The 23,331-nt window shown below is 39.7% G+C and overlaps 1 protein-coding gene across 6 annotated transcripts in view; it reads left to right on the top strand.

Annotated features, from left to right (window-relative positions):
• FHOD3 (formin homology 2 domain containing 3) overlaps positions 1-23,331 on the top strand; it is a 639,020-nt gene that overhangs the window by 299,381 nt on the left and 316,308 nt on the right. For all 6 annotated transcript variants that reach the window (XM_074988019.1, XM_074988017.1, XM_074988015.1 and 3 more), the window contains exon 4: positions 22,695-22,762. In XM_074988019.1, coding sequence (XP_074844120.1) covers positions 22,695-22,762 — 68 coding nt within the window. The remainder of the gene's footprint in view (positions 1-22,694; positions 22,763-23,331) is intronic.

The raw sequence follows: 23,331 nt of genomic DNA, 5'->3' as shown, positions 1-23,331 counted from the left end.
TCCATACAAGGGTTTTCTGAAGTTGTGTGGTGGTACAGAGGAGTGTGCTCTCGTGATCATTAGCTGTTCCGAGAAACAGGGACTGCATGAATAAAAGGGATAAAGTTGAATCAGCAAAGGAAAAGAGAGAACAATTTCCTTGCCATTTTGATATTCTTTGGACATCTATGTCCTACTCCGACCCGGCATTTTGAAATATTGAAGATAAAATCCTCTCAGCTAGCATGAATATCTGTTGGAGACCCCATAATCCTTTGCTATTTGATGAATCTTAATCACTCCAAATTAACATATGCTTAAATCCATCCCTGTTGAGGAGAGCCTTTAAGCATGCTTTTAAATCTTGCCACGAATATGCACGTTTTCCTAGATCTAGGATCAGTGAAAGAGTGTAGTGTCACTTTTGTTTCCTACACTCGCTACCAACTGCTATGCACAGAGTAACAGTCAGAAATTACTATTTAGTCATAACATTTAAATATATTTCTCTGTGATTCTGCTCTGTGAGCTTAATTAGGTTTATCCTTCGAGCACCTGGGTGAAGCAGGAAAATGATTGTTGTTACCCACATTTGTGGATGAAACCACTGACACACACAGATGCGCAAATTCACAGTCTCCAAAATTTTAATGGCAGTTGCATGTAAGATGCTAAGAAAGGTTGCACAACTAAATTCCTTTGTGCTGCTTTGCGACTGTGGTAGTGAAGATAAATAAATAAATGACACTTAGGAGCACCAAACTAGAGCTGAACTATGCAGTCAGCTTCAGCCAAAGAATTGAATCATCATACAAAGCATATTGATGTAATAATTATGTGCATGTAGGATTTATGGGTCTTTCATGGAGAGTTAAGAGGAAGGCTAAGGAAAAATACTCCCTTCTACAGGATCCTGTTCTTTGAAAGAATAGAAAAGTCTGTAAATAAGAGAGATATGCCTTCTAAAGACAGCATTTGGAGAGTTGTCCAAGGTTGCCTCCCTTGTTTTCCTTTTCCTCTTCTTCATTTGTTTTATGGGAACTTAGGAAAAGAGTTTTGAAATTTTATTGCTTATTAACTAATGCCATTATAATGCGTCAGCGTAGCCAATACTGCCTACACTGATGGGAGGCATTCTCTTGTCAGCGTGGAAAACCCATGCCTTGTGCCTGGGGTATGTAGTTGGATCACCTTAATTTTTCAGTGTTGCCTTAAAGTCCTAAAGGAAGGTTGTAAAATGCTGGATTAATGTCATTGTTACATGGAGTTTTTCTAACCTATCAAAACTTAAAGCTTGTCATAGAAACAGAAGGTTTTCAGTGACTGCTATTCATATGTAAATTCTCTCTCTCTCCCTAGTATGATGATGGTATAGCAGAGCTTGTCCTAAATTTTAGCACACTGTTACAAAGAACTGTGCAATTCTGGGAGGAAGAAAGCTGAGTTTATCTTTGCACTTTGCGATTTTCCTGGTAAAATGAAACCCATTTGTACTGTAACCACAGTAGACAAATATGCAATGGTTATGTTTACAGAGATCCAGAAGTCCTATTTTTTGTCTCCGACTTTCTTAATGTCTGTGAAATCACTGCAGATTCTTATTTAATCTGGTCCACATTATGGAGAAAAAGGGGCAGGAAAGCCTTTTTTCCCCCTCACTACCTGTATTGCATATTTCAGTATGAAAGTTATTTACAGCTATACATTTCAAATCTTCCTAGTAGTGCGGTTGCTGAATTTGATTTATGAGCCCATTATCAATGAGTTAAAACATTTGAGGGTTTTGTCTGAATGGCATGGTGCCCAAACCTGCAGGATTAGTTGGCAAATGATTTCTGGGCATCTTGCCACCTGGCATTTAGTAGAAATGGGCTGCTAATAAAATACCGGAAAAAATAAGATTGTTCCAGACATGCAAACCCCTGAGTTCCAGTGACTGAGAAGTGACAAGATTTTCACACACTCACGCAGTATTTTGGGGCACCGTTTTGGAACTTGTGCAGAAGAGTGCAATTGATTTTCTGTCAAACAAAATGTCACTTAATTTTATGTGATTCTACAGTGGCTCTGTCTATAAATGATGCATTTGAGACCTTATGAACCTTTATGGCAAATGCCAGACTTTCTGCTTCCAGCAGCTATGAGGATTAAGAGAAGGAACCATAACCACCCTCAAGACTATGAATATTTTGCACACATCCTTTGCAAGTGTCCTTAATTGTCTTGGCAGTAAATGAAAGATGAATCAAGGATGGACTTTTTCTATCCCAGAGGCCAAAGATGCAAAGACATGAGACATATTTGGTAGAAGGATTTATTCCACACCTGAGGCAATCTGAGTTGGTGTGGAAAACTCATTTTAGGCAATCTGGAAGTACTCCTGTCAGAGAGAAAAAACTCACAGGTATCCACCCAAGAGAAGAAGTGAGAACCTAGACTGTGTGTCCTTCTTAGACCATAAAAGGGGAGTACAGATATAGTTTCCCTGATCTATGACACAAGTAAATAAGCTAGTACAATGGAAATACCACTATCAAGCAGCAGTGAAATGAGCTGTAGAATCAGGTCTTGTTGCCCTTGAAGTATAGGACATAAAAAAAAGCTACAATATCTCTAAAAATCCTGAATCCTGAAATTATTTTAAATGCTTCAAAAACATAATTAGGGTTTGCAACACAGTCCACTGCTTGTTCGAAGAACAGAATCCATTTAAAGTTGTTGGCATGTCCAAGGGAATGATTTGCAGAAACCAAACATGTACATTTAAAAATTCAACAGATGGAAAATCATCTTGCCAGTAACTTCTGAAGGATGTGGAAAATAACTGTGGCCAAATGAGACACAGATTTTTAGAACCAGGAAATGTAAGATAATTGTACACATAATGGGAAGAGAATAAAACCCAAAGACAGTTCAATTGTAGCTAGAAGCAAGAAGATGCAACTGAACAAAGGAAAATTAAGGTTAAATGTTAGGGAAATTTTCTTAATAGTGAATAATAGTGTGGAATAATATGCCAATAAAAATAAAAGATGCCTCATCATTTAAACTGACTGCACAAAACACTAAAAGAAATACTATACATCACTGTCTTATGCTGACAGAGTACACAGAGTTACACAATAAGACTTGTATTTCAAGAGCCTGATGCTGAACCTACTGGCAAAACTGCGACATCTGAAGGAGTGATATTAGGCCCTAATTTGGAGTTTTACATGGGTTTGGCTTATTTTATTTCAGGAGACCCAATTTTAAACTCTCACCTGGATTTGGAAGTGCAAATGAGTTTGGGATGTTAGCCTCAACCCTATAGTTTGTTTTTGTGCTTCGCAAAACCACTATAACCTAATGCTCTGCTGTCATTCTCTTCTTAGCAGAGGCAGGGCTGACAAGAGATTTCACCAGGCACTGAGGGAAGCCAGCCCTTCAGCACCATCAGGGCCAAAGTGTGTGTGCCGCCAGTGGCTATTTGACAGGTGTGAAGCTCCGGTGGATGCCACTGCTGAAGTAGCAGCTGCAGTGGCTGGGATTCCTGCACCCCTTTAAATCACCTTTTACCCTCCCTTGCACCATTCCATCAGCAGCCCTGAGCAAAGGCTCATCACAGTTGTAGCTAACATGTAGCTACAAGTCAAGAATGAACTGGGCTGCACTGGAAGAGCTATGCAGTTGCTTCCTGCACCATGCCTGGCCTTACGTGCCATTTCACGCCTTCACTCTTACTAACATGCAACTGACGTACAAAACAAATATTGCTTTTGAATGATGATTAAGCTCATCATTCCTTCAGCTTTGTTTTGTGTTTGTTTGCTATCTTCTAGTTAACAAGTTTGTTGTGAACAGTAATTACTCTCACTGCAAGCTTAAACAGGAAGGCCAGTTAAACTTGCAATGTCTCCTCTTTGTGAAGAGAGTGGCTGAACATATCATTCCCTTTAACTGTAAAAGAAATATATGTGCATAATATCAATTTTCTATTAGAAGAAAAACAGTCTATTTGTGTGAGTTTTCTACTACATGTTCCAGGGTCCTACTCATTGTGAAACTGTCAGAGGCTCTTTCCTAGCCTTATGTAGTTGTCCCCTTTATAATACAAAAGAGATTTCATACCTGCTACCACACTGACTGTGTGGTTTTTTTTAACAATTTCCATAACTGACCTACATTGAAATACTGCAAGCTAGACGTTAAATCAATTTTAAGTAATAGCTCATGAGAGATCAATATTGAGAGGATTTATCCTGAATGAAATGTAGAACACAATAATAATTTAGGGTGTTGTCATATAGAGTTTGATAGACTGATAGACTAAAACTACTGGTAGAGCATCTTAAATACTGTGAAAGAGATGTTAAGTGATGTCTACACTAGGCATTGCAGTTGATGTCAGATCCGTAATACTAGGTACACCATTCGCGTAGCTCAAATTGATGTATCAGAATTCACTTTTTTCCATAATGTAGCCTCTTTAATCTCATGCCGATGCCCCTTACTCCATGTGAGAGGTCAGTTTGCTGTGTCTATACCAGATGTGCAAAACTGAACTCTGGAAGATTGACTGCAGCACGTCAATCTTCCTATAAATATATATTCACCCTTAGTCTAGGGACAGTTAAAAGCTATGCTGTGCTGATTATGGAAACATTTGTGAATTGACACAGAGTGGGAGAAGAGAAGCCAGACCTCCCAGAGGTACGGGGCCTATTCTCCCAGGAAGGCAGAAGAGCCAGTGCTCTTTTGGAACTGGGACTCATTCATATAAATCCTTATCTCCATTGATGACAGAGCTTAGATTACAGAATTTGAACTTCTTCCATAACAGAGTGTGATTGGACAAGGAACCATACAGGGATCTGTCCCAAGCACACCTCCCAGACAGCAGCATCCAGGAGGAGTATCTGGCTACGTGGGGATCCGTTACCACATGTAGGGTTGTGAGCCACCCGCAGACTGCCTTTGAAAGGTGGAGACAGCCTTCAGAGAAGACACTGAGATCATTTAAGATTGTAAGCTCTGACAGGAACTGTATCTCCCATACGTCTGTATAAAGCCTAGCACATTTTGGGTGCTGTTAGAGTGAAAAGAACCAATTATTACATGCTGTCACAAATGGCATTTTAGGCAAATAAGAAATTTCACTTCAAAAAAGAGATTCCATGCAGATTTTTCCTGTGAATTAGCATAGCTACATAAATGATTGATTGAAATAGGCATGCTATTTTTCCCAGGCCATTGAAGGAAGATGAGTCAAAGTATACATTTTTGCTTAATGGAAGATGTAATTTTGGTGACTCTCTTGTGTTTGCTGCAGTCAGACTCTTACTAACGTATTTCATTGAGCTGGTTTTATGGTTCAAGTTTACATAGATGATGATGCACTTAGGAATAAAGTGACTAATTTCTGAGTGTGAAGTATGAATTGTGAGTTTGTTGCCTCAGTGAATTACTTGATCTAGGCACCCATGGTAGGATTACAGCCCATTCTGCTGGATGAAATTTAGCAGGATCTGAGCAGCACTGAATGAGGAAGTTGAGGATAGGTCTGGCAAGCCAAAGGATTAATTTTCTTTATATAAGACCTACAGGATGATGTGTCCTTTGCCTTTACTCATTCCAGCCACATGTAATGGCCTCTGGACTTCTCCCAGACAGTATTGCTGCACATGCCTTGGGCATTAAGCGCTACAATATTCTGGCTACAGCATATGAAAGAGGAGTATTCTGAGTTTAGTTGAAACTGTAAGTTCTTTTGAGCAATGCAGTTTCTGCAAGCTGTTTCTCTTGCTATGGGTGTCTTCATGCCACTCTCAGTTGGCCTCTCTGAAGACAACTCATCACTTACCTAAAACTGACTCATCCTTGGCAGTGATTATAAACCTTGACCACAGTGCTTATAGAAATTATTCATATCTGAGCAACAAAATCTCAAAAATCACTTGAATTGAGTGACTGCCTTTTGGCTGTCTATAACTTGCTGTCTTTTCTGGTAGCTTTCCCAGGCATATTATGTATTCAGGAATCTTCATGGAGTGGGTATAACTGTATACCGTGCTGGATGCATATAATACATTAAATGGATCACCTGATACAATGTAACTCCTTCTAATAGGAATAATTGCAGGCTGTCAGCACCCTGAACAAATAATGAGAAAAACATTGATCTGTGGAAAACGTGCACATAAATATTCAGGGTCTATGTTTTCCTTGAGGATTTATTTCGTGGTGGAGGACTTGACAGCCAGCTCTAATCATCACATTTCAGGGGCACTGGATCCTAGACAGCTTGGAGAATGGCAGTGACTTCACTTCTAGTATTAAATTATCAACACTGAATGATAGAATAGGAAGAAAGAAGAACTGAAAAAGGAAATTTATGGAGTTAATTATCAGTTTCACTTCTGAATAATTTTATTACATTGTCTGAAACTGATATCACGGTGGATTTGGATGTTCAGGAAGCACTAATTCCTGTATTTTTTATGCCCAAAGTGCAATATGGAAGTCAAAAGGACAATCTAGACAAATAATACAAAGTAAAAAATGTATTGGAGACAGAGGCTGCGGGGAGGTGGAAACTTTAGACTTAAGCACAAACAGCCCATTTTACCTTTGTACTTTTGTTCTGAGGTTTTGAGGCTCTGAAATGGAGTTCAGCATTTAAGTGTTTGATGTCACGAATATGGGCTATGTCTACACTTGCCCCATACTTCGAAGGGGGCATGGTAATCAGGGTGATGGGAGATTACTAATGAAGTGCTGTGCTGAATATGCAGCACTTGATTAGGCTAATTCCCCCCTTCTACTTTGAAGTGCCTTTACTCCCCAAAATTTCAGGAAGCCTTTACTCCCCAAAAAGGGCAAGTGTAGATGTAGCCATGGAGTATAAAAGTGCAGCATTTTATTGACCTATTAAATTAGTTTGAAGTTCCCATTACAAATGCTATTGCTGGCAGAAAGACTTAAGAAAAGGCCAATAACGTTCCTAATGGGCTTAAAACTAGAAACATCAGCTGGAGTCAGGAGCTGCTCATTAGCTTAGTTTAGCAGCCAGGGAGGTTGAACTTCAGCAGTCCTGGAGCCAGCAATGTAGCAGATAGTTTCTGAGTGGCATGGGTGGGGAGGGTAACTAGAAAAAATACCAAACCAAGTACAGATTTGGACAAAAGTTACTAAGCATCATATTTGGATGTTCTCAAAAATAAAAAAAAAACACTGACTGGTGTGTATTTTTCACCATTGTCATGAAAAATGTTGCTCATTTTCCTGTGGATACTAAGCACAGCTCCTGCTTCTGGGGTGAGTTGTGCTCAAGGGTTAAGAAATCATGTTTCTGATGCTTTCTGTGAATTGCACATTTAAGTCTGAAAGGCTGCAAAGGGGACAACAATGAAGTATCTGTTTGACCAAGCAGAATGGAACAAGAGAACTATAGGCACTGACATAGCGCACACAGTGGGGCTGACAGACATGCTGGTCCCCTGGGCAAAATGTGGGTGAGGCTTTATTCCATGTTTGTGAATGGGGCAGGGCCTCAACCAGAAGGGGCGGGGCTGTGGGCAGCTGATCCTCAGCGTCACATGAGTACACTGTGCTGAGTTCTCTCCAGCCTTTAAAGCTTCCCAGCATGCACCATGCAGCGTTCCAGTATTAATTTGAAAGGCCCAGGGTTCCAGCTATTGCCACTCCTCCATTAGAAGTGGCAGAGGCCAGGAGCTCCATTTGTTTCAGAAGCAGTAGGCTCTGGGGCAGCTGCTGCCTTTATTCATTTCTCCACACCCCCCCGCTCCCAGTTGGTGGGCCTGGGTGCATGAAGAGTAAATAGTCTTCAGAGCATGTATCACTAAAATAGTTGTGTCAGAGACAGGTCAGTGATCTGCACTGGGCACTGGTAGTGAATCACCCATGGCAGTAAGAATCCACATTTACGATGCTTCAGGTGTATTCAAAGTGCATAAATAAAACCCTATGATGTACTAATGGATTTAAAGTGGACTTAGATTCACCTAGATTCTGGCCTTCATGATACCTAGTAAAAGCTACCTCCCTGCTTTCTGCTCATGATTTTGAGGACAACAGTGTGGGGCAATGGACGGTGTTCAGAATTCAGGTAAAGAGCTAAGTGACATCAGTGCCACTGGGAGCACCAAATGGTAGGCCAAGTTGTAGACCTTTTCATCAAGCTCTTATGATTCCTCTCTGTTATATAATAGGGAGAAAAAATAAAGCCTCAAGTAGACATGTAATGTAGCTCAATCGTCTGATTTCAGTCCAGCCCTCTGGCTTTCTGTGGTTGAAATAAGTACTTGAAACTTTTAGTTTCAAACTATAAGACCACCAGGGAGTGGTAGGGGATGAAAGAGAGGGGAGGGAGAAAGTGAACAAATAATGACTTGCATAGCACATTGTAGTATTTATAACCAGAGCCATTGTATTATAAATATTTTCTATTAAAATGTGAGAAAAATAGGCATAAGATATGCCCAGCTTCAAGAATAACCTTTCACTCTAGTCTTTCTAAACACAGAGCTGTGGACTTCTCATTGCTACTCATTCTCATTCACAAGACTGCTTGGAATCTTCAGCTTTTAGCTATGAAGTGCACCTTTGATGCCTACTCAGAGGTTGAACATAGATATCTAACTTGACTTAAATCAGCTCTCAAAGCGTGTGGTTTTGAAGCCTTTTTTGAGTAAGCTGTTGCTAAATTCAGGTGTGATAGAAAAACACTGCAGACATCCTAAATTAAAATGTAGTCAGGAAATCAGTTTAAGTGAAGCTGAGAACTCTGATTAGAGTCTTGACTAAAATGTTGCTCTTCATCATTGGTACTTGTATGATCCCACTATTTTCGTATCTGAGCACATCAGATTATAGATGGATAAAATCTCCTCTTAACATGCCTTTGTGGTAGCAAAGTACTATTATCTTCATTTTACAGAAGTGAAATAGAGGAACAGATTAATTACAGGCGAAATATCAATGAAAACACTATAAAATAGAACTCTCTGAACTGAAGATGTCACAAAGTATAACATACATGCCATAAATATGTTAAAAATATATTCATCTAGGGTTTAATAGGAAATCTGGTGTAGTAGAGAATTAAACATGGGTATTCTGAGTCGAAGGCTAACACCCTTTCTGCTCCATCATCATTCCTCTCAGCCTATGTTGATCTTAACCATATTACAGAGCATTATATTCAGAACTAAAGTGCTCATAGTGGACTACAGCTGGATTGTGCGTTTGAGTATCTGGTGTTTTTCATTATTCATGGAATTCCTCCACATGTGTTTTAGGCACTAACCTGGGCTCTACTGAAGTTCCACTGATGCAGAAATGTAAAGATATGGGCTATGTCTACACTACAGCAGTCTGTTGACAGAAGTTACTGTTGGAAGAGATCTTCCAGCAAAACCTCTGTCAACAGATCACGTCCGCACATAAAAACAGGATTGAAAGAGCAATTCATTCTCTCGACAGAGAGCGACCAGACTACATGGCCCTCTCTTGACAGAATGGCCAACTGGAATCTCAGCAAACAGGGCTTTCCCAAGGAACCAGAAGCCCTGTCTTGTTGACAAAAGGGTGCCAGAGCATTTACATGGCTTTTTGGTGAACAGACAACTGTCACCAAAGAGTTATATCTGGATGGGGGGAAGCACGATGCTGCTGGCAGATGTGCCAGGTTTTGTCAATCGTCTGTCGACAAAGCACATTTTGTGTGTAGATGTTCTGTGGGTTTTTCCAACTAAAGGCTGATGTCAGAATAACCCTCTGGTGCAGGCGTAGCCATATGGAACAAATGTTGTTACGTCCATGCAACTCCACTGACATCAGTAGGTCATGCAAGTGTACGAAAAAATATAGCACAATATATTTATTTATATCTCAAGATTCAATTAAAACAACAACTCTGACAAGTTCTTTCACTCAGTTTAAATAAGAAGAAAAGTTCCTGTGCAAAGCTCAAAATAATTTTTACAAATATTAAAAAGGAAAACAAGCAGCTAAGTGAGAACTGGCTTCCCTTCCTGGCTTCCAAGCTAAGTTAAAAAAGCAGTCCACCATTTCTTTTTCTGTCTTGAACATCAGTAGGAAGAGTGCCAACCATCATCATATCGGTTGCTTCCTGAAATCCCAAGCTATATTTTAGTCAGAGTAAGGAGGAAAGGAATTCCAAATGTGTGGCCCCCTCAGAGATAACACCTTGCCAGCTGCTTCCTCTCTCTCTCAACCTGAGTGGGCTATATTTGGGAATCTCCACTGATCACAGTGGTGGCAGTTGCAGAAGTGGAAGAAAACATACAAATAACAAAAAAGGCAAACTGCCTCTCTCAATTTTGTAAAGATGAGAGCTAAGCAGGAGGATTTAGCACCCTAACACACCTGTTTAAACTTCCTGAGCCTGACACATTGTTCTTGTGAGATAATTTTATGGTGAGTTCAAACCAGTTGGAGAAATTGTAGCCTGACTGGGGCTCCTCTTGCTGCCATGATACAGATAGAAAATAATAATAGAAATAACCACAAGAAGAAATTCTGCCTTCTTGTTTCCTTGTAAATTCTTGTAGTGTGATGTAAATACAATAACAAGATTACTGCCCTTCAGTCTTCAGGATGATGCCTGCTTTTCTTCAGAACTGTCAGCTTTATTGTTCAGAGTGATGTGCTACTTTACTTACCAGAAGGTGTTGTGACATCTGTTTAAACCATTCACACCACATTCTCTCCATTTGTTCCTACATCTGTGATATTTCAGTGTTTCTTTCATGTTGTCACAAACCAGTTTCTGTTAGCTTTTTAAAATTAATACAAACATAATTTGAGCTTTCCTTAAAATTTAACATTTTTATCCTGTGTTTTAGATTCCCAGGTACTCTTTCCTCCTTTCCATAATACATTTTTCTGAATTTGACTTTATAATTAATACAAAATGCTGTCTAAGGGATGCATTACCTGTAACAAAGAAACAAATGCCACAGGCAAACTGGCATGAGATTTCTTCACAAGCTCTCAGTCTTGCATACAAAAGAAACCACAGCAAGATTCCATTATATATAGAGAGAGAGATCAGGTTTGGTTTGTTGTTCAAGAAGGTTAGTCAACTTCCTGTTTCATTTTTTCCCCATAGATCATAAACTCTTTTGGATTGTTTTAGTGTTCTGCATTTGTACAGCACCTTGCACAATGGGATCTTCATCCAAAATGAGGAGAGGGGCACCTGAGTGCTACCACAATATAAATAAATATGATTTTGTGTATGATTGCCAGGATTCTCAACCGCAGAGTCATGTACTGTTACTCATACATCAGGATTTTTTGATGAATACTTGGAACTGCCAAGCACAAGTGTTCAAAACTCATGAGTCAGACCAACACCACATCATGAATTTGACATAAATATAATCAGAATTCATAAACAGAATGTTGTTTTGCATCTTCCTGTTCATTGTCTTGCTTTCTTTTCCTTTATGTGTCATGCTTTCAAACTTTTCTTCCCAACCATGAAGGTTAGAATCTTGTGTGTGTGCATGTGTGTGTAAATGGATGATCATTTGTAATTACATAACTCCATGAGCTGATGGTTTGAGGCTAACACAGTAGGTCTCATGATAAAATTGTGAGAGTTGACAACATCATAGCAGATAAAATGTTGAGGTTCTGTACTACTCTCTGGTGGGTTGATGATTACTGACTGCCAATTGTGTGTGCTAATTTTGGCTGTCTGAGTTTTTGAGCATCTCATGGTGTGATAGAACAGGGTTTCTCAACCCAGGACCTAGAACCCCAAATTCAGTTGCCAAAATGTTTCAAAGGGTCACATAGCAGCTCCTTTCCCTCAGGGTTGGCTGGACTTGCCTTCTTGTTCCAGGGACTGCAACTTCTGTAGTCTCAGGCTTTGTTTACACTACAAGATAAATTCAATGTTTAATAAATTTGATTTTTTAAACTTGTTCTTATGAATTCGAATTTATGTGCCCAGAAACCTTCTTGAAATTTGACCCATAGTTTTTCCATGTCGACTTTCTGCATCCCCATTGCCCTATGCAAGTTCAACAGTGTGAGCGGTGTATTGTGGGTACCTATCCCACAGTGCCTTAGCCCTGGTTGCTTGTGGGTGTTTCATGCTAGAATCCCATAATGCAAAACACCGTTCCAGAATATAGGGCACCCAGTAACAGAATTCAGACCTCCCCCAAACCAGATTCCCTTTGCTGCATGTCTGCTGTGGATGTTGGTATAGTGCAGGGCAGCTGTGCTATCAGCCCTGTCTACTTCTGCTTGGTTCCGTCAGCTGTGCATTCGCTGCAGACATTGGCATAGTGGTGGGTACAGCCCTCCCCCAAACCTGCCCAGGTCCCCTGTGCTGCACGTCCCCTGCAGACATTGGCATGGGGTGGGTAGCTGTGCTATCAGCCCTGTCCACCCTCACCCGGTTCCATCAGCCATGCATCTGGACCTTTATATTTGCAGGCCAGGGCATTATAGAATTCAAATTCTAATTCTAATTCAATCAAAAATTCACAGGCTTCCTGAAACCTTCTTCCTGTGCACCTGGATGGAGAGCAGCAGAAAAGGAAGCAACCGCATATGGAGGGTCACTGCATAGCATTGTGGGATACATACGGGACACTTCTGGAGGCAAAAAATTCAAATTAAAAACATGATGCTTCTGCACTAGCCTTTATTTGAAATTTGAAATTTGAAATTGACGTGATACCTGTCTGGTAATGTCAATATTTTGTTATCGGTAGTAGGGCTCACTAATTTGAGCTAATGGTATTTACAGTGAAGACAGTGACATTTTAATATTGAGCTATTTTAAATTCAATTTTATCTTGTAGTATAGACGCGGCCTCAGTGACAGTCATATTTGGCCCAGTGTCATGATAACAGGCATCCTCGTAGGTCAAATTTGAGTGAGTGATACTGCAACCCTGTGAGCCTTATTGCAACTATTCTTACATAGATTTGGTCAGGTAAGCAGCGTCAAAACCTGAGCATCCCTGCAGTCCTGGATGTTGTCATGCCCGGAGTGGAAAGCCTAGTTCAGCTAGCCCTACAGCACAGGAGTGAATGCTGTGCAAGACCTAACTCTTCTGAGAGGCAGGATCTGACTGAAACACACCATCAGACTATTTGTGCAGGTTGTGACAGGCCATAAACATTTACAAATGTGTTCTGGGCCCAAAAAGGATGTGAACCCTTGGGTTAGAAGGCACAATTGTAGACAAGGCAGCTGAAGCTAAGGGGATTAACTTAGTGAACAAGTACATTGCCTGAAAAGGATGCAAGGATTACTTGCCTTGGAGGTACCCTTATCCTCTGACGTACTTTGGCACATCTACTGTAATGCTAAAATTTGGGTTGACCCTGAAGCCCAGGACTGAATCCAACTTGTTTCCATAAATCTGAGCTCTCTTTGCACTTTGTTATTTTACTTCTTGCCAAGACGTCAGCAAAGATAAAAAATATGATCATAACTGGAAGATCTGCAGTAATGTGGCTTGATTATTTTGAATTTTCTTAGTGAGAACATGCTAAAGCTGCACTTCACCATTGGCTTAGTAGTATTTAGAGAGTAAGCAAGGGCTGGCAGCATTTTGGCGCACTCTAGAATGAGATTGTTAAATTCTCAAAACCAGGAGGCACTGGTGTAGTTTTTTGTGCTTATACTAGTGTACAGTTCAGCAATTCAGAGACCAAGTTGTAAACTGAAACAAACATTAAAGGTTTGCCTTGACTTACATATTTTTTTGATAATTATATTTTTAGCCGCAGATTGGTTACAATAATCTCTAAAGAAAACAATGAGCTGCTCTATATTTTTATGGCAATTTTCTCTGGCTTCATTCTCTTGAATCATGTAACCCATGTTTTAGGATAACTACTGCCTTCCTACTGTGTTATTCTCTAGGGAACAATTTTGCATTATTAGGGAGATGAACAAGATGACCTCTTAATTCTTTTCCATCACCACCTTCTATAATATCATGCTACAATATATGCTTTTGTTACTTTAACGCCATACTCCCTATTGCCCTCTCAAACACTTTATTTCATGCACATAAGTTTTCAAAAGAACAATCAACACAACATTCAAACACTTTAAAAATATCCCTCTTTTTTTAAATTATGATGCTAAAATGAACCCAGGTTCATCTCCTACACTCAAGAATTAAAATGAGAACTGATTCCTTTGCATTCAAGTCAAGAGGCACTGTGTGAATACATTATTACAGAAGGACATGTCAAAGAGCCAACTTAATCACTGCTGTAACTCCATTGAATGGTAAAAGAAGCCTTAGTTAGTCAATATGTGAGCAAATTTTTAACTTGCTTTCTGGTAATGGGGATGTCTTCACAAGCCCGTATAAAGTCTCCGTGTATAATTCGTTCCCGGCCTGTACGTAGTTCTTTACAGTGGGGATACCATCATAGCAAGTAATGTATTTGCTATTTCCTTTTGTCAGTATGTTACAATGTTCATTACTTGCGTGCAGCTGTCTTTCCCCCAGACACGCACATACTCACCCAGTCCCTCACATACCACTGCTAATTATAGCTGAATAGCAGAGATCTTGAACTGTAGCTTTCATAACTCGAAACTGTAAATGAAAGTAGGAAGGGGAAGAGGTTTGGAAATACAGAGAAATGCTGTAATGAGTTGAAATAGAGAAGCACATCTGAAAGTGCACTGCTCTCCTTGCTCTTCCTACTTCTCAGCTTTCAGAGTGAGTTTGTGGTTTTGGCCTTTTGGTAACTTGTGAAGGCTTATCAGCGACCGTCCAGCCACAAAAGCCAGCTCCATGGAATATTTTGGCATTGGAGCCCCCCTTCCCCTGGACTCTGTGCACCTGTGTTATGGGGAACCAAGCTCAATGAACCTACTTTTTATTACAGATGCCGTATTTAGACCACACAACTGTCACAAGGCTGTTGTTGCTCTGCTTACTCTGCCCACCTTTCTCTTTATTTATTCTTTTGTAAAGTCAGTACTGTGCTCTGCCTTAACGCATTCACTCTGACAGTGTCTTTCCAGTTCTAGTTCTTTTGTTACCCATCTAGGTACAAACCACATTGCTATTGTCACTTCATGCTGGGTCCATTTCTCACCTCTGCACTTGTTCTAGGCCACAGCAGGAGTAGATTGAGACAGGCTTCTGCAGCATAGAATAGGGAATACACACACTGCTGCTTCAGGTGTGAGTACAAAACTAAGACTGAAATAGGAGTGCTCTGTCCAAGACAGTCTTCTTGCCTTTTCTTGGCACGAGTGTTATGATTTCTGCCTTCCATTTTCTACTAGCAAGCAGGACCTCGCTTGACAAAGGTGAATGAGAAGGGGGAATACACAAAGGAAATTGTTATGCTGTCAGTTTGCAGAAGTATTTATTATTCTCAGTGTGATGCAGGAACAGAGTGTGCAAAGCTCTGGGTTCTATATCTTCTTCTCCCCAACCTCAGCAGATGAAAAACAAAGGTTTCCCATTTCACTTAAGTGTATAAACACGTACCAAGTTTCAGCACATCCTTTTACTGTAAATCTGTAAACTCCTGGCATTTATTTGCTTTGGTATTTAGGGATAGTGTGATAAATGGTTCTTTCTGCTAGTTCTGCATGCATATAGAGGGGCATATGGGAGGGAGGGGAGTAATAATTTAAAGGACTTTGTAAAGAAGGGACTCTTGCTATTGATTTATCCACAGCATATTTATACTTGCAAAAAGTCAGTCTGAATAAGCAGGAATTTGATAGAAATCATTGGAGGAGGGATTGATATGATCCCTTCAGGCCTCAGCAGTGGAAGGTGATAACCCCAGCTGCCAAGAATATATGGAAAAAATCCTGCTTTCACATCCAACTGGACCATTTAGGTATCACTTTAATTTTTTTTCTGTACGTTAATGAACCTGGAGTGTGGATTCCTATGGTATACAATACAGGAATTATGTGGCAAGATAGGACCCTTCTGAAGACTTCCTTCTTTGCTCTCCATCTCCTGCCTTATCTCTCCTCCATTTTCCAATTCCTAAATTTACTCCTCTTGCCACAAGCCCCTCCTGTGTGTGTCACAAGAGATGCTGCTTTCTGACCACAAGGGTAGTCTACCTTTCTCTGCCTTGTCACCTGTTTTCCCTTCTTGATAGCTATCTCTTGTCTGTCTTCTGTACTGTCCTCCCCAAATTTTCTCTTTATCTAACCTGATTAAATCAGCTTCTCCTAATCCTCTAGCTCCTTATTTTTATCCTCTGTCTGTCATTTTGCAGTACTGTATCCCTTTATTGCTTTTTGTCCTCTCTCATTTTCCTGTCTATCCTCCCCAAATCATTTAATCCCCTCAGTCAGTGACCTCATTCCCTGTGTCACTGTAGGGGGTGGGAGTCAAGGTGCAGCTGGTGTTCACTAGCTCCTGGGGATTGGATGTACTTTCTGTTGAATTTTAAGTAACTTTGACTGTGAAACATAATTTGCAGATGTTAGCGCTGTATGAAACATTAACTGATACTGTAAAAATAACAAAAATTGTAATGTTTGGAAAGATAACCAAAGTTTTGGATTTTGGGTAAGCATTTCTTGTTTTGGTTGCCTATCCTAACCCAGGAAGCCTATCAAAAGTCCTTGCAGAGAGCCTTCCTCTTTGAGGTCTCTCTTTCCAAAACACACTATCTCTGTTTATAGAGTCTCCTTGAGGGAGACCCAGTGGATGATTATTCCAAAGCAGAGTATTCAGGGGGAGGACTGCAAAACTACCATGTACAGATGTGAAATTTCTTGAGATGTGTAGACTTGCCCTGTAATTCTTGCATTCTGGAAAGTGAAACTCTTCCTTCCCATGCCTGGTCCATGCTGTGGAACCTGTTGGGGTTGCGTCCTCTAAATCCATGAATTCCCCCAAGATCTGCCAATGCCCTCTCTGCGCTGGCTCCCTGCACTTACCATCTGTTCCTGATCAGCTTGGCTTCTGCAGGGGCCTGAAGGAGTTGGCAGGGGGAGGGGAGGATTTAGGATTAATTTATTTACAAAGGTCCCATGTGTTTTGAGGAGGGGGGTGGGGCTTATAAAATGCTACCTTGATGGCTGTCCTCCTCCTCCCCACCTGTAAATGCTGCATTTCACAGCATCTCTACAGAACAGTTTCTGCTGGGAAGTAGGGAAATAATGCCCAAGAGAGCACTCCCTTACCTAGGCCTGATAGATCATGATTTTTTACATCCCTTTTTTCTCTGCCTTAGGAGGTGACACATTTCCCCCCGCCCCAATTAACAATGCAGCTGTGTCTGAATAAAAATAAACAAAAGTGGAATTTATTCTTATTGTTACTCTGCCATGAGTTGCTTCTGAAGCAGTCTGAAAATTCTTTTGGAATCAATCAGTGCAGGCAGCCACATAGGCTTGAAGAGTTTTATTTAGTGAATGTTTACAATGAATGAAGAGCCGAATTGCATAGGGTATGAAATAAAACACGTAAGTCATATGCAGTGCACAGTAATGGGCAAATAATGGGCACTGAACTTGGTTAATGCATCATAACCCACCTTGTCCCAGGTACATGTGATAGGAAGATTACATTTAAGCCAATACTAAACTTTGTTCTTGTCCTTTCTTGTCCTGTTGCTTTTCATCAGGCTGCGCTTTATTGTCAAAAACTGCATTTCCTCACCAAATATTCACCATTTGCAGTTGGAATAATGACAGACTATAGAGATTCAGTTTACAATCTACAAATATTGCACAAATGAATAGTTAATAACTTATTAATTTATATGTGGATACTTAGATAAAAATATCCAAGATTTGTAATATACAAAACTGAGTGACTAACAGAAACAGCAATTATGTTAATTTAATAGTGAGCAGTCTGCTTTTGAATGATTCCCCTCTTGAAATCATATATTTTGTAGGGGTCTGGGAGGAAAAAGAAAGTATATTGTCTTGCTAACACATTTATTATCGGCTTTTGTGAACATAAACAATAATAAGACGACCCTTTTTGGCATTACTCCAGGTCTTGGTGTGCCACTTTAATTTGTCTGACATGCAATGAAGGAATGGAGTGTTCCACTAATTAGTTTTTATAAACAGCAAATTTATGGATCTGAGAATCTGTTTGTACCCATGGGCCCAATTTAGACTTGTATCAAAGTCAGTAGCAAAGTTGCCTGAGCACTGGATGCATGGGCCTAATTTACTGTAGCTGTTCTGTTTTTATGTTAATGTACTGCTTCTGAGGCAAATGGAATCTCATTGGCATGAAACAGGCTGGTGGATCAGACTTTATATGATAGTCAGTACTCACAGCAAGAATGAAGTGTTTTCTTAGAATAAAACAAGAAAAGTCCGACTCTTTTCTCTGTGGAAAAATTCAAATTGTTGCCTTTGATTCAAATAGTTCAGCGCCAATGAAGGTGCGGATAATACATGCATTTCTGAGACATTTGGGTTGCTTAGTTTTTAGGTTGAGAAATGATTTTTAGGTTTAAATGCTGGTATGATTTTGGGTGTTGTATGGAAGCCAGAGAATATTGCTATTCCTACTTCATGTATTGGGATTTTACAGAGGAATAACAGGAATTATTTCAAATGTCCTTCCTGAGTCAACAGTGTGGCCTCTGGTAATGTAATATAGTATAAAGTGTAGTGTACTTCTCATTTTTTGTAACAAAAGATGTTTCATCTCTGAAAGTTGAGTGTGAAGGAGGAGGACATGGATGGGAAAACTGAAGGTCATTCAGGAAGTAGCAAGTGAAGCAGAGTAACTCCCATTTGTGCTCAGCCAGATGTTTGCTTGCCTTTTGCCAATAACCAAAAGGCTGCTGCTTCGTAAATTACTGAACCCCAGGGACTAATTCAGCTGGTGATCGATGGAGAGAGGAGGAGATGTATACCTCTATATTCACAGATTAGGCATTACACTTGGGACTATGTTAGCTACAGTATTATTTTTTAATTGTGAATAAAAATGTGATTTCCATAGTAGACACTAAAAGAAAGTGAAAATTTAATTGATCACGTACACATAGAATTACTTTTTATTTGTTAGTTTATTTTTCTCATAATGCTGAAAGGAAAAAAAATGTAAGTCCTTTGTACTACAAGAGAAAGCCTCCAAAGGTCATGCGCGAGAACACCTAGTGCTCATTTTCTCAGTGTAAAATATGCTAATTGCAGAATAAATAACTGGAGTTTTCCTTTCAGTGATCTACTGTTATTTGTATTCACCTGAGAGAAATCCACCTTCATTGGTTTGGTTTTGCCTGGTTTTAGGTGACCCTTTGTTAGAGGGAATGGATGATAAATGCTAGCTTGCTTCTGTACATCTGACCCTTTCTTAGCACACAGATGGTGGCTGTGTTGCCAACTCTAGTAGTTTTATCACAAGTTTTACCATATATGATATTGCATTTAAAGATTCAGCTGTTTGAGATACCTGGTTAGTGGAGAATCTACTGTCATTTTAATGTTTGCAGTCACTCTTCATATATGAAGCTTGTGGGGTAAGCATCGAAACACACTGTTAATTCACATGAGGAATTCATGTTCCTTTTGACATCTGCGGGAGTTCTACTGTGCCCTAAGGGCTGTATATAGACCTAAATGTTTATCTTGTAGATAAATTTATATTTAGTGTTTTGGAGAAAATCGCATAGTACCACAGGGAAAAGAAAAGCTTTGTAAAACTTGCTTTATACAGAGTTCTCTGCTGAGGGTGAGTTACATCCTTACTTTGTGTACAAACCAAGACATGTAATTTTCTACTGTAGCATAACTCTGAAAGATATGATTATTTCACTTAGCCTCTGGATTATGGGTCTGTAAATGTTTCTTATTTTTCCTGGTTCCTTGAGGGGGACCAAGTCTTGAGGAGAACATCCATGTATTTCCAGTGTGCATAAAATCTTGTCAGAATAAACTGTAGCAGTTGGAATTGTGAGTGAATAGCTTACATCAGCTTAAACAGACAAGCTCATCTTATGAGTGAAGAGAAGTCTGAACATTAGTCAGCCTGTTTGCTGCAGTTTGCTGCATATGGCCTATGTGACATTCTGACTCTCATCTAATATGTATTGTTAAGTCTCTCTAAGTGCAGTCAGATCTGCTGATGTGTTAGATTAGGTTACCTTGTGGTCCTACATCCTAGGGACATGACTGGTGCCAGATAGGAAAATTTACTGGGCCACAGGAGGTCAATGTTGTCTAGCATATTACCAACACTTTCACTGCTTAATGGGCTCTTGGAAGAAATTTAGCGGTAAATTAGAGCTAAATAACAGCACAGAACACTGAGAGCCAGGACTGGTGGTTGTAAACAAACTTTATGGGACCACAGGAATCTTGGGCTTACCCATGATAGGTGGTTGTCCAGCTAACTAACATCATGCTAGATTACAGATGTAGCTGGAAGAGGGAATTCCGGATTAGAGAGGTTTAGCTCAAGCCGCTAGTTTCAGAAGAGAAGTTACTGACTTCTGCCTCCAGTACCTCACTTAAACAACTGACAGACACATTGTGTCTCCTTGTAGCCCTGGATGTTCTTACACCACATCTGTGAAAAGAGAGAACAAAAGAACAAGGATAAATAGTTCAACTGTACACTTCTCAGAGAAGTACCAAAAACTTCATGCACCCATGGAGGCAAACACTGTTGTATTTTAAGAATTGTTGATTATTTCCTCCAGGCTGGCTATGGCAAGAATTGTCCTCTGTAAAGATGGGCCAACAGATGGCATTGTTTAAAATGTTGATATTTATGTACAAATTTGATATTTATGTATGAAGTTGCCAGTGTTACAAGAAATGGTGCCTCTCTTAATTAGGATGATGCTGCATTGCCTCATTTGGAGGGACTCTGTTTATAAAGATACCAGTGATTTATATTAATGGAGGGAAGTTAGGTATAACAAAGGTCAGATGGAAGTATAGTTCACAGACAAATAATGTTGTGCTATGTAGCATGTAAAGTCAGCAAGCAAGGTCTTTTAAAGAAACCCATATTATTCTTTAAACTTTCCTAACAAGACTCTTTATCAAGCCAAGAATTTCATGCACTTATGCATTTTTGAGGTAAAATAATCAAAGATTGCAGTTTGTAGTTTTAAGTGAAATCCCTTCCTCCCGTGTTTTTGTTGGGAATCCATAAGTTCTACAAGGAAGAGAAATGGTTATAACAGTTAAAATAGTCACGTCAGCTGTACACATTTTTCCTTGAAAGCCAAAGTTTGGGATGACCAAAATGCTTTATGAAGCTTATAAATGATTGATTGAGTTTTACTTTCTGGTTGGATGAGATTATTGGGAATAGAAGGTGTTTAATCACACTAACACTCTGGTCTTCTCAGATTAAGTTTCTTAGAGTTAAAGGGAAAGTGGAGAATCTCTGAGCAAAAATGTAAGAAATCCTCAAATGTCTATTGTTTCTGCATTCTTCCGAGAAAGGAAAAGAAAATATGGTGATTGAATTTTGTACACTATTTTGTTTTGTACATAAATAGGCAAAGGGAATTGGGACAAGGGGTGGGGGGGATTTTTTGAAGTCATTTGTACACTCTTGAATCCACAGTCTGCAGTCATTTTAGTCCTCATCCTATGAGTCTCTGAGTCCCTTTTTAAATCTGTTGAGCTTCATTCAGACCCATCCTTTGCAGGGCTAGGCTCTATGTGATAGCCTGTGGGAAAAGCTAAGAGCATCGTAGAAGATCATCAGAAAACCTTAGCTTCTCTTATTAATTGCCTTTATAACAGGTTAATTCAATACACCTAAAAACTGATGATTTTTCCCACTTTTCACTATTTTTCTGTGACCGTGACTTAATAGGAGCACAAACCACGTAATATGTTTTATTACTGGATGATTAAAAGAGTGTCTGTGCTGTATGTCTCTATCTCTTTATATAGATATATATTTGGAGAATGAATGAGAGAGAAATGGAGATTTATTTTACGGGAGAAAAACACAGTTTTGAATTCTACTCAGAACAAACTGTCCTGACATTTCTGGTATTACATATCCTCACATAGACTCAGTAAGGGAACAGCTGGGGAATTCAGTGGTTCAAAGATTTATAATAGGGTGATAGGTGCTATTATTTGTAAGTCTCTAGCTCAAGTATAGGTGGAATGGTAGTAACATAAACTCACCACCATTGGTTGGTAGGCTGTATAAAACGAGGGATGTCCCCTCAAACTACTTTCCATTAGATTTTTTTCCAAATCATCAAGCACTAATTAGCACGATCATTAACCTTTACAGAACAATGGTCAAAGACTGCATAGGCATGAGGATTGAAGTCTGCTTTCATTCCCTGAAAGAGGACTGGACAGGATGGAGGCTCATTAGTGGGGCATCGTGGAGAAGCTTACAGGGCCCCTGCTCTGAAGTCTTCATTGCTTCCAGCCCGGTACCTTTCATAGTCTCTAAATTTACCTTAAAAAGGAAAGGAAGTTAGCTGGACCCAATTACACCCGCAGAAGTCTCATAGTCTCACTTATCGATGACCTTTTTTAAAGTTCTTTTGGGAAATTTCACCCAGGACATGAATAGTTAACTGTTTTGTTTGTGCTTTATGATGGGCCAGTATTATAGCTATGAAAAAAGGTTGGCTAGTGTGAGACTTAGTGGACAGAGCAACCATCCATCACCTGCTCCCTTCTATGTTGCTCCGTTTTGGCTGTCTTGTTAATGATGGGGTTTTGGTTTTTGTTATTTCAGAAAAACTCTACAACTCCAATGGCCGGGAGCTGAGACGGGCACTTTTCTCTTTGAAACAAATATTTCAGGTAAGTTAATATATTACTGGTGCAGCTCCATTTTCTACAATATTACATTGTGTAACTTATATTAATGCTATGACCTGCTGGCCAGGACACGGATGTGAAAGGCTCATTATAACCCTTCTTCCAATGATATGTAATTATTTATACAAACTAAGACAAAGGGAATAGAAAATATTTAGAGATAACCATCCCACAAGATCAATAATGTCATACAGTACTCATTTTGGAGGAGAAGACCTGCTTGTGGAGTCCCTGACTTAAGCAATTACTTGTACTTGGGTTTTCCACATCTGAGATAAGAGTCCGAACCACCCAATTATCTCATTCTGTGTTGGAGGGGTTGCTCTTTTTCCCTGCTTTTGAGAACACATTTCATCCTGAACCAGCAAAACTGTCCTGAGTTAAAATTTTGTCAAGCCTGGTATATTCCCACAAAAATGTTTTGTTTTGATGAATTGCAAAACTGTCTAGCTGGAAAATTCCCAACCACATTTAATCATAATGCATATGCACAGAGAACCTTATTTTTGGCATTTCTTAACTGTTGAGTTCTTTACTTTGCAAGGGTAACA

This window comes from Carettochelys insculpta, chromosome 2 (assembly GCF_033958435.1).
Source record: "Carettochelys insculpta isolate YL-2023 chromosome 2, ASM3395843v1, whole genome shotgun sequence".
Taxonomy (NCBI): Eukaryota; Metazoa; Chordata; order Testudines; family Carettochelyidae; genus Carettochelys; species Carettochelys insculpta.
Note: the sequence above shows the minus strand (reverse complement) of the source record. Positions and strands in the feature narration are given on the sequence as shown.